At 43.1% G+C, this 12,627-nt stretch overlaps 1 protein-coding gene across 1 annotated transcript; it reads right to left on the bottom strand.

The window, feature by feature from the left end:
* Positions 1-7,420: 7,420 nt before the first annotated feature.
* On the bottom strand, positions 7,421-12,361 carry LOC139752662 (C-type mannose receptor 2-like). The gene is made up of 6 exons (XM_071668419.1): positions 12,207-12,361; positions 10,950-11,141; positions 10,183-10,381; positions 9,530-9,629; positions 8,631-8,787; positions 7,421-8,179 (listed from the first exon to the last, which is right to left on the bottom strand). Exons 1-6 carry the CDS (start codon positions 12,268-12,270, stop codon positions 7,935-7,937), a joined length of 957 nt encoding a protein of 318 aa, XP_071524520.1. The 5' UTR covers positions 12,271-12,361; the 3' UTR covers positions 7,421-7,934.
* Positions 12,362-12,627: the final 266 nt, after the last annotated feature.

Below are 12,627 nucleotides of genomic sequence, written 5' to 3' on the forward strand. Positions count from 1 at the left end.
GTGGAAATAAAAAGAGCGTGGTTGAGAGAGCAGAAGAGGGTGTTTTGAAATGGTTTGGGCACATGGAGAGAATGAGTGAGGAGAGATTGACCAAGAGGATATATGTGTCGGAGGTGGAGGGAACGAGGAGAAGAGGGAGACCAAATTGGAGGTGGAAAGATGGAGTGAAAAAGATTTTGTGTGATCGGGGCCTGAACATGCAGGAGGGTGAAAGGAGGGCAAGAAATAGAGTGAATTGGAGTCATGTGGTATACAGGGGTTGACGTGCTGTCAGTGGATTGAAGCAAGGCATGTGAAGCGTCTGGGGTAAACCATGGAAAGCTGTGTAGGTATGTATATTTGCGTGTGTGGACGTGTGTATGTACATGTGTATGGGGGGGGGGGGGGGTTGGGCCATTTCTTTCGTCTGTTTCCTTGCGCTACCTCGCAAACGCGGGAGACAGCGACAAAGTATAAAAAAAAAAAAAAAAAAAAAAATATATATATATATATATATATATATATATATATATATATATATATATATATATATATATATATATATATATATATATGTATATATATATATATATATGTGTGTGTGTGTGTGTGTGTGTGTGTGTGTATGTGATCAATATAGATGGAAAGGTATACATACTGTGGTGAGATAATAAGAAGGCCAGGTAGAGAGACTGAAATGTCAATATAGACACAAAAATAAATGCATACACCGGCAGGTCGTATTGTATGTCTGTTATTCATATCACCGTATGAACGAACCGGACAGGCCGGATACGGGGTAATACCGTTATAATGGAGTTAGGCAGACGGGTTATTGGTTCTGATCCTCCCTGATAGAGTCGAGCCAACGGATAAAGGGTTACTCTATAGGTTGATATGGGAGGGTCCATTGTTGTGCATAAAAATGAATGTGGGGTCCTGATGCCCCTATTATATGCACAAATGCTTAACAGACAAGTTTCCTGATAACACAGGATCGTATCAAGGTTATTTATGCTCTTAGTCTTTACGTGTGTAGATTTACCCTCAGTGGTTAGATGTCCAGTAAAGGGGACGAACAGGCTGGACCAGCGAGGCAGCACGAGAAACTCACTAAGGAGATCAGTAGCAAGAGACTTTAAAGTAGGCAAGACGGGGGTCCATAACTTTCTTTGATCAGTGAAACTAGAAGTATGTTGACAAAGAGCGATACAGAAGCTTCCCAACACAACTCATGATAGACTTTCCTCTAACTCATCCCAGTAATCAAATATTTTCGTCGTCCTGCGGAAAAGTTTTCAGTAAACGTTTAAAATTCTCCACAAACTGAACATCGTCCTGAATACCTGAGACTCACACACCAACGTTCATGCTCTTTACCCAGCTAACAAGGCAGTGTTTCTGGTCGAGGCAAAACTGAAGCACTTTTCACTGATGAAATACCTGGGTGAAAAGCCAAAAACCTTGGACAATGTAGCGGAGCAGATGTTGGTTGGGGGGCATTTCATGGCCGTAGTCAATATTCTGACCATTTTTGTTGCCTTTTTGTGGCGTTCTTTGTTACGGGGAAAGTGAAGCGCAAGTGGAGGGAGGCCATTGCTCCCTCCTGCTTGGTGGAGGGCACTAGACCTTCACTGCTGGCAGAGCACTGTTGTCACGGAACAACACTCACAGCTTCACTGATGTCAGTGTTAGTGCTGTCATGGGATAACACTCACAGCTTCACTGTTATCAACACCTTCATACTAGAGCAGCTTTGTTGGTACGGGTCGCTTCAGACTTGCGGAGCTTCATATCTGAATGATTTGTACATGAGGAACGAATGTGTCCAGTGCAAGGTATTCAGGCTTTGCTTCCACTACGAAGCGAAGAGGGAAATAAATCTCAGGGCATACCTTCAGGAAGGTCAGCACGCCAGGTGCTCGTCAACAGCACAGGTTTATAGTCTGGGTTTTGGAGAGAGAGAGAGAGAGAGAGAGAGAGAGAGAGAGGTATGCAGTATAAACACTAGGTAGTATGGTTCACTCTAGCGTCGTCCACACAGTCACCAAACTTCAGCAAGGTAAACATTACTTGGAAGGCAAGACAATGTATCCAGGAAGTTCTGACAGAAAAACGTGACACTTTCCCCTCACGCGAGATCGACCCAAGCACATAACACCACCAACTTCCACCGTCCATTTTTCGTGATTCGTGAAGTCCATGAAAACGAGTGACACGAGGGTTTTTTTTTTTCTTTAGGTTTTAACGAAGAGAAAATGCTGTATACTTTGGTGAAAATTATGGAGACGATGATGAATAGCAACGAGCAGTGTGATACATCATGACACAATTACGGTAAGACCTTAGTTATCACTCTGAGTTTCTTCATGATTCTTCTCTTAGTATCTACAGCTTTTTTCCCGATAAGTTTGCATGATACTTGTATCTCAATTGTTGTTATATATTTCATAGAAACTGAAAATAGTTTCTTCCAGGATGTGTTGCAGAGAGAGATTTTGATGTTCCATCAATGATGCATCATTGGCGTTTCTGACGTACTTATAGATGCTGTAGGAGTGACGTGGAGATTATGGCTTCATGAATTTTTGAGACACTTATCTATTTATCATCTTCCTTCAGCAGGGTTGACTACTGTAGGCTGATGACTGAGAACTGCTATACGAACTCCTTCTTAACCATACGATTTTCATACAGACCTGGAGGATCATCTTGTAGCTATGTCGACAAAAAATGAGTCTTCGCTAACATAGAAAAATCTTTACTATCAGTCTGACATTTCTAATCAATCCCTCCAGCACCACACTGCTGTTCAACCATATTCTGTCTCACATTTGTCAAACTCAGCCATCTTGCCCCTGTTCCCATCCATCTCCAACTTTCCCCATTTACACACCAAATCTTCCCGCTTTAATCTCCTTGTTCATTGGTCCATATACTTCCTCTAGTGCTTCATGAACTACTCTGCCTCTGGACGTTAATGAGGCAAAATATCTTTTACTGTAAACAAGATCGCAATCATTACATCCATTTATTCCTGAGGCGTCGTACGTTCATTCTTGGTTCTCTCGATTACTTTATACAATCACACCAGAGCCAATATTCTCTCCCTCCTCCCCTCAACACATTTGTAAAATCGTAACCCACTCTCCTCGTCTAACTATCTCCAGACCTTCATAAATCCTCTAATGATAAATCACAACTTTAACCTCTTCTTTCACAAGAATCCTCAACTATTTCCAGAGGCTTTGTCCTGCCTTGCCGCGTCCCGTCTCTCCCTCCGTGGCTCCCGCCGGCGGACGTAAAGATCGTATCTGTGACAGTAGTGGAGGAATTAGTTTCAAAAGTTCTCGGACAAGAGTTCTTGATAAGGGACTTTTGAAGTCCTGTTGACACGATTTTTCTGAGAAATAGATTTGAGACCTTGTTTGAGTCTGCTTCGTATTGTACTTTGCTGAATGTAACAATATACAAAGTTTTGAGTTTATGAGATTGTTAAAGGGATCATAGTTCACCTCGAAGCTTTATCTCTGATACCTGAGTCGCTACTCACAAGACTAAGTTCAATAGCTCAGATTCACCTGAAATCCTCGTCAGTCAGAACACATGCCTCGTCGAGCGTAACTCACTGGACGTACATACATACACTTCTGTTTAGATAGAACACAGATACTTTAGATGGTTGGTCGGGAGTGTAGGCAACTTCTCACTGATTGGACAAGAATGGGATCACGTTGATGGCCATAGGTCCAAATATCAAAATCCTTAGATATGATTGGTTAAGGACGCATGTGTCTTGATGTTGATAGGCTGAGATGCAGACCGTCTGACTCTAACTGGTCGTACACTGCACGAATGTTAATGATGATTGGTTGATGATGTAATCATCTCGAAGCTGATGGGAAGAAACTGGCAAAGGAGACACTGCTGCCAACTCTTTACCACGTCTTTTAGACTGAGTTGGTTAGGTTAGGTTAGGTTAGGTTAGGTTAGGTTTGGTTAGGTTAGGTTAGGCTAGGTTAGGTTAGGTTAGGTTAGGTTTGGTTAGGTTAGGTTGGGTTAGGTTAGGCTAGGTTAGGTTTGGTTAGACTCCTTTCTTAACCTACCCGGATGCAGCAGCATCTAATCTATAGTAAAACAGTAGTCAGATTTGCTGTTAAGTGAATGAAAAACTGAACTGGTTGCGTCAGGGGAATGACTGTGTACATAACGCTTGGTCGGTTTATTCAACAGGAGATTCGTTGTGTTTCACGTCCAACTTAATTTAATCACCGTCATTAGATTATCAGCCATGGTTAATCTGTATGTATATTGCTGGCAACAAGAGATAAACTTTATTATTCTGAAAATAATTTCCTTTTCAATCAAAATCTGCATACGTAAGCTAAGTCCATTATACTACGAATAATTCATGGCCTTTAGCGAGTTTCCATCATATATATATATATATATATATATATATATATATATATATATATATATATATATATATATATATATATATATATATATATATATATATATATATATATATATACATCACAACTGGCAGAAACAGAAAGAATGAAATATATTGCTAAACATTCCTATGTGTCAATGGATTTGTAGGTTGTGTTGTGAAACAATAGCAGTCATTGTTAAGGTTGTGAATTTCCTATGAGAAACGACAGGAGAATGTGACCAGAAGTGTTCACTTCCCCACAAAAATCTGTAACACGTTGTGAGAGAGAGAGAGAGAGAGAGAGAGAGAGAGAGAGAGAGAGAGAGAGAGAGAGAGAGAGAGAGAGAGAGAGAGAGAGAGAGAGAGAGAGAGAGAGAGAGAGAGAGAGAGAGACGTGCTGTGGTGTGTGATAACTTGTTTAGCTGAAGAGTGATTCACTTACCCAGCTGTTCAGATTTCCCAAACCAGTTTGACAAGAAACAAATTTTCTATCTGTCTATCGAGAGAGAGAGAGAGAGAGAGAGAGAGAGAGAGAGAGAGAGAGAGAGAGAGAGAGAGAGAGAGAGAGAGAGAGAGAGATTTTGCATGCACCAATGATCTGCAGACAGTGATATCAATGCACTTAAATCTGGTGCCTGACGGTGTGGTTGTGATGAACATATCTAAAAAACAAACAATCTATACCATTAAATTCATTCTTCTCTCCATGTAGTCACATCAAACCCTTTACAAAAAAAGATGTAAAAAGTAACGAAAGAGTTAAAACATATTTTGTACATATCAAAGCTAACGTTAAAGCATTAGTTGAGGAAGTAAGTGAGGAGAGTGATATGCTGGGTGAGTGAGTATATTGTATATGCCAGACAATTGAGTTAGACTTTGTATATGTAGAGTGCTGAAATGAAAGTCCTTGGATTTTATGCAATATATAAATTTTGGGTTATACTGCATAGCAATGTTATGAAATTGTATCATAAATGATTCTGAACCCAAACGAGAAACATGTTGTGTGGGAACAACGCTAGATAAAGGATTTGAATTTAATTTGGGAACACAGAGGTAAAGTATGTCATAACTCAATTTGATGCTTAGTATTTTGACCCAATACCACTGTACATATGCTGAGTACTGTGGCCCATCATGAATGTACATATGCTGAGTACTGTGACCCAACATGGCTGTACGTATGCTAAATATATATATATATATATATATATATATATATATATATATATATATATATATATATATATATATATATATATATATATATATATATATATATATATATATATATTGAGTAGTAAGTACACCACGACTCACTTTGAGAACGAGACCCACACTTTTATTTGGAGGGCTAAGTGCCACCCTCCTCCTCAGCTGACGGTGCAAGACACTCGACTCAAGGGGATGTCAGTTGGCAGGAAATTCTTTTAAAACGAAAACATTTATTTACCAATAGAATTCTTTTATTCACCTCAAGAGGATTGATTCGTCCCAAGTATCTGGCCTCTTTATGAGGATATTCCCCGAGAATTTGGTCTATTCAAAAGGATATTCCTCAAGTATTCGGTGTCTTTTTCATAAAGACGTTTGTTGATGTTCGTTCGCTGCTACATGTAGCAACTCTTGCGCTACGTATGATATCCAAATACAATAGTCACCTCTTCAACACGATAGAACAACCACAGTGCACGTCGGTACGACCCTTGAGCACGACGAGACGATCCTTGGGTACGACGGTCTGGCCCTTGACCTACTTCTGAAGGGTCAGGCCAAAGGCTAGACCATCACACTTAAGGGCCGCTTCGTCGTGCTCAAGGGTTGTGCCTTCGTGTTCAAAGGTCGTACCGCTATGTTCAAGGGCTCGTATTGTCGTAAAGTGACTCACTTGCGTGTCTCCAGACCATCCCTCACAATGAGACAACGGTAACTTCCCACGGTAGGTCTCGCTCCCTCAGGGAAGGCGTGACGGGTTGCGACACAGAAAAAGACACAGAAAACCTTCGTGTGGACTAGAACCTTTATCTCAGTGGCCATGATGGATGAGACGGGGATACTACAACAGTGTCGCAGTGCGAGTTACACTGTGAAATACCCGTTGCGGTCTGCCTCCTGAGCCATGTTTTCCGCGCACTGGGCGACGGGAAATTAACAGAAACATCAGGAAATCCATCTTTCTTCTAAAGTCCATTTAGGAAAAGTCTTAAAGTTTCTTCCCGACATGAGAGAGGACGGGTGGAAGGATGCACTTTTTGGTGACGGAGGAAGTGTGGGAAACAGCAGAGATGGCATCGAGCCGCAAGACAAGGTCTCGCTGGAATCTTAACCCTCGATTTCACATTAACGGAATATACAATTCTCACTGTCTGATTCTCACTGTCTGATTCTCACTGTCTGATTCTCGCTGTCTGATTCTCACTGTCTAATTTTCATTGCATAATTCTCATTATATAATTCTTACTGTTTAAATTTCATTATATGATTCCCACTGTATAAGTCTCAATCTTCATTAACTATCTTCACTTTTGTCTTCACGTTTGTTAGAAAGATAAACACAGGAAATACTGGTGTTCTAGGTCAGTCTCTGCAGCTTCATGGTATATGTGTATATAATCTTATGTATTTCTTGTTAAAAAATTCCAGATGATGATTCCATGTGTACTTTGTGTACATCATCTTATAATAAAGTTTTGATAAAACCTCTAGACTTCTTACTTCAAGATTCATTTCACTTCAACAAATTATTTTTCATCACTAAGTGTCCAACATGATCTATATCAGAGAGGCAGTAACATTATGTATGAACGACTCGTACATATTCACAGATGTAATTCTAAAGTCTCTACATATAAACCATGTTAAAGTCTCCACATATGAACCATGTTAAAGAAATCAGCATGTAAACGTACTTGCCGTTGACTGCAACTTGCTTACACGACGAGCATCATGTGTGAGTGTGGCAGGAGAAGTAGAGATGGAGAGAATAAACAACATTGCTTTAAATTGCCAAAATCTTTCCCCATTTTTATTGAGATGGTCTTACTCAAGGCTGGGACTGTCTCTCGCCATAGTTCAAATACACTCGACTGCACCTTCCATCTACAAGTACAGTGCACCATCAGTTTCAAGCTATCTAAAGGTGAAATCAAAATAAATGCATTTTCGGTTACCATTGCAGAACTGCAGGATGTTCCAACTAGCAACTCTGGCGAGGAGGGTTGTACGCTCGCAGGAGGGTACGCCAGCACACGACACTGTTTGTAGCAGTCGTGGCACCGCGCCGTCTCATAATGGATGGAACACGTAAAAACCAGAGCAAACAATGCCGTGCGTACTCCTTATGGTCATAGTTAAATGAAACAGGTAAACAAGAAATAGAGAAAACATTAAGAATGCAGGTAGATGTAGGGATGAAACGCAAGGAAGTAAACAGATGAAGAAGGGGTGAGGGTGCCTCTACAGCTGGTGTAAGACACTGATGGTAGTACTGCCACAGTTAACGTAGAGGGCCTTATTCATTCTTGGTTAGCTTGCAAATGTAGGGGTGACGGTCAGAGCAGTGGACGTCACGCATGTAGTAGCGCATTTCGGAGTCCATGACGGCGCAGTGTTCCCAAGGTTCGTTGTTATGCTCGTGGCTGGGCTGGCCCGAGGCCCAGTAAGGCGGGCCTCCTGGCACGAGCTGCCCGTCCACCCACGTCCACTCCTCCTGTCCCGACACGTCTTCCGCCCCAACCCAGTAGCTGTTGACGGACTCTGTAGGAGCACAGTATAAAACGTGATGGCTCTCTTAACGATGGTAGGACTGGCAAGGCCCATAACGACCTGTAAGGCCAATTGGAGCCATAAGATTATAACGGATATATGTTTTGTACACAACAATTGATGTTGTCAATTAGCTAGAGATGGATCATTTGAAGCTAAGAAGATTCTGGGGCTCAACAGCTATCTCCGGCACTCACCAGTATGGTCTCTAAGGCATCATTCATCAATGAGGTCTGACAACTCACCGTCGGCCACCAGAGTGGGTTGGGATAATCCATGGCTTACCCCAGGGCTTGGCCTTAGGGTCGCGTTTATTCTTGCCGCACGCTTCAACCTATGAGTGTGGCCTCTGATACTCACTTTCGGCTTCTGTAATTCACCGTCGTGGCCTCATACTCACCGTCAGTCTCCGGGACTCATCGCCGTGGTCTGTCAGACTCACCGTCGGCCTCTAGATGGTGCGCCATATTTGTGAACTCCTCACAGTCGCTGGGGTAGTAGAGCATGCCGCTGTACTTATCATGATGCTCCCGGCACTTGGCTTCGGCGGAGCTCCATGACTCAGCGTGGGACTCGAACTTGTAGCAGTGCTTCCCGATCTGAGGGGGTCATGGGACCAGGGAGGAGTGGCTAAGTCAGTGACTGGGTGGTGTGAGTGACCTTCTCTCTCCACTCTCTCTCTATCTCTCTAACTCTCTCACACTTTCTTTCAAAAACACACCTCCCCATCTCTACTTAGGATCCTAGGAGTATGTCACCATCCACACTACGATCATCAGACCTACGCTTTGCGTATCGGGCGTGTGGGTGAGGAGGAGAATGTACATGTGCCGTTTCCTGTGGGGCGGTGTGGTGTCGGGAACGGATGACGGCGAGCAACATGTATATATACATGTGTATATATGTGCATGTATTTGTATGTGTATGTATGTGTAAGTGTATGTATATGTATATGTATGTATGTATGTATGTATGTATGTATGTATGTATGTATGTATGTATGTATGTATGTATATGTATAAGTACATGCATGTGCATATATGTATGTATATGAGTATATGAGCGGATGTGCCTTTCCTCGTCTGTTTCCTGGCGCTAAGGCGGGAAACGGTGTTCAGTTATTATGCACATATATATAACTTTTTTCACTATTACCTTACTTACAACTTACTCTATTTTTCATATTAAGAGCGAAGAATAACTGTCATTACCACCATATTTATTCGTCAATATTTCACCATCAAAAGACACACAACACTTCATTATTTCCCCCATAATCATTGACCGATTTTCCTTTATACTTCCACATAGTTAGGCATCAACGGTCATTAAGATACTCACCACAATTCCTTCGTGAGGGCAGTCCTCTCCAGGGCGAGGCTCGGGGTCGTGATGCGTTTGGAAGCCAGGATTAATGAGAGGCATGGAACACACCACACCCCTGAGGAATCATTATCATTTTATCATTATCATCGTCTTTATCAATGCTTTTGTTGTACTACTACCACTACTAATAATGATAATGATAACAATGATAATAATAGTAACAATGATGATAACAGTTGTACTCTTAAATCAACCTCAACCTTCTAAACATTGTTGTTGCTATAGATTCATCAAGTTAGTAACTAGAAATTAGGTTAACGACCGAATTGCAAGAGCTAATTGCAATAGAGGATTTGCTGGTTATGTCGGCCTTGGTTTATATTTACACCAGTTAATTCACTGCAGATTTAGATCGTAACTGTAGATGTGCATCGTAGATGATAATGTAGTGTTATTCGCAATGAGTGAGAAAAGACAGCGGCAGAGATGCTACAGTTGACAACAATGTAGCGTGTTGCAGAAAGTAGATGTTCAAGATGCACAGATGCAATATAGTGTACCAGAAAAAATAGGATGCTCAGGACCAACACGAATGACGATCCCTCAGAACGAGATGTAAACTAATGATCATTATCGTCGTGGTAACGAGCGATTATCGGAACACTCACTTGCGCTGATCGCAGAGGGAGGGCACCAGCCTGTAGTAGTAGCCACCGTGGACGGAGGCGCAATCTTCGTTGTTGTCGTACTGCTCACTGTAGGCCCAGTAAGGGACGCCCGTCTGCAGGCTCTCCCCACTCAGCCACTGCCACATGTTGGGCGTGAAGAGCGTGTGTGCTCCGACCCAGAACGAGCTGTTGACGTTGGCTGAAGGAGCAGGAGGAATGTATGGAACACAGGCGCCAATGAGGAACGATCGGGAATATGTACTCTCACTGCAGAAGTTACATTTAGTCTCCAGATATGTTCTCAAGCGCTGAGCTTTACCTCTGTAACACATCGTCAGTAACGCAGTCAGGAATACAGCGTTACAATAGAACGTTATTGTGATAGATACTTTGATGTCACAACTCTTCTCTCGATGACAGCCCGAGCATGACGGACCTCGTGCGATGTTCCTACAGTCCCACCGCTTCAACCAGATACCTCCCGGCCCTCCCTGCTATCCTACATATGATATTCCCAGATATCTTAACATCTGAGCCACTAATCTTAAGCGTTGTCCTACTCTGATATCACCCAACATCCTGCCTACCAGCTCGTATCCTTAGATGTTATCATACTCAAACATCAGTCATCATCCGGTGTGTTAGTTCTCACCATTAGATGATATTTTACGCACTGCCCAGCATCCAGTCTCCTGGCCTCTACTCTTTAAGGTCGTATTCAAATATTCATATAAACCCAAGCATCCTGTTACTCCCTCAAGACCTACCATTAAAGGCGAGATGTCTTGCGAGGGCAGTGAAGTCACCACATCTGGGGAACGAGGCAAGGTCGCCCTCTACTCCGTCACCAGCCATAGAGCGACAGTAATCCCTGGCCTCCTGCCATGACATCAGCGTCTCGTACTCCAGGTAGAGGCATTGGCCGCCGACTTCAGAGAACGGATGGAAGCAGTTCTGGCCTTGAAAGATGGAACACTGGTTAGTGATTCCTTGTACTGATTTATCCCGGATGTACTGTATAAAGCGCACAACAAACTTCCTAAAATGACACACATTTCTTCAAGTAAATGTAGCTGTTTGATATAGCCTAGGCAGACAAGGCCGTCGTTTGCACTCAGAATTTTCCCACTTCTTCTTGCTCATTTGACGCCACGAAGCGAGCTGTAACCACTCGTTCGAGTGACTCGGATCAGCGACATCTCTCTTAACGATCATACGACATTTAAGCAGCCCATGGGCTTGGCAGGTCGACAACAACGACGACTCCCTCACTGTAGGTCATCTCCTCAGTCATCATAATGCTGTCACTATAGTGGCATGTCTGCAAACCTGCCCTCTGTCTGCTGCGCTGGGGTGGCATCGTCGCAGACAGCATGGCCGTGACGTCTTGAGATTTGTGACAATGAATGTTAATTAACTCTGCTCCCATGATGCTTCCACTGTATAGTAAAGCAACAGTGTGAGGAGAGAAGATAGAGCCTCTGGTTGGATGCAGAAATGTCCCTGACAACCAGTGGTTACCGGCTGGTAGTTTGCGTACCGCTAATGGTACGTAAGGGCAGTCTAAGATTCTCTCTCTCTCTCTCTCTCTCTCTCTCTCTCTCTCTCTCTCTCTCTCTCTCTGATGCTACCCCCTTTAGAGCGGCAAGAAAAACCGAGTATATCTATGCACGAACATGGATGAATAGATAGACAGAAAAATCAGTAGACAAAGTGAAAACAAATCAGTATATTCTTATATTTTCTTCGTTCAATTCATCATATCCCCGTCACAAAAACATATTGAAATTTATGTATTTATTTACACCGACCCACACCAGGCCAACGAACAATGTTATTTATATCCCCGCCTGACCTACCACGCCGGCTGACACCTTTGCATCCCCTCACGATCCAATGGACTCGTCCCTAAATAAACATGACCAAGAGTAAACATTACATGCATGAAGACTGTGAGAGCACAGTAGCTGCCTCACGAGGGAGGGTTAAGATGCAAAGGTGCCGTAGTACTGGGATACACTCACCCGATGTGAGGGTGGCCGTCCCCAGCAGCAGCAGAAGCGGCAGAAGGAGCGTCTTGAGTGTCATCCTTCAGGAGGTGAGAGGCTTGACTGAGGGGCACAGCAGACGTAGGTCCTCCTTTATTGTGATTGCTTGCCCGGCTATCAGTGTGGGAGATCCCGGCCCCCACCGTCCCTCCCAACTGTTACCTCCCGCCTCATGCAGGCGCCGGCGCTCTGTCGCTGGTGGTGTGTTGGCCTCCAGCTACAGGTCTCTCCTGTCCTGAGAACTGTACTCTCTGACCTTGGTGAAGTTTTTATTCATTTTCATTACGATGAAGTTTACCTTTCCCCGTGAGAACGAGCGTCCTGAGAATGGTCGTGTAGATCGTTACAACATGTAGTGACGATTGTCTGCCTTACATGATCAGGGAACGTGATATTT

The sequence above is a fragment of the Panulirus ornatus genome, chromosome 13, assembly GCF_036320965.1.
Source record: "Panulirus ornatus isolate Po-2019 chromosome 13, ASM3632096v1, whole genome shotgun sequence".
Taxonomy (NCBI): domain Eukaryota; kingdom Metazoa; phylum Arthropoda; class Malacostraca; order Decapoda; family Palinuridae; genus Panulirus; species Panulirus ornatus.

Bases quoted from the DNA above. Each gene is read 5' to 3' on its own strand.
- LOC139752662 (XM_071668419.1), bottom strand. From the start codon at position 12,270: ATGACACTCAAGACGCTCCTTCTGCCGCTTCTGCTGCTGCTGGGGACG. The intron at 11,142-12,206 runs GTGAGTGTATCC...CCATCTTTCAAG, and splicing joins GACGGCCACCCTCACATCGG to GCCAGAACTGCTTCCATCCG. The intron at 10,382-10,949 runs GTAGGTCTTGAG...CTGCTCCTTCAG, and splicing joins AAGACATCTCGCCTTTAATG to CCAACGTCAACAGCTCGTTC.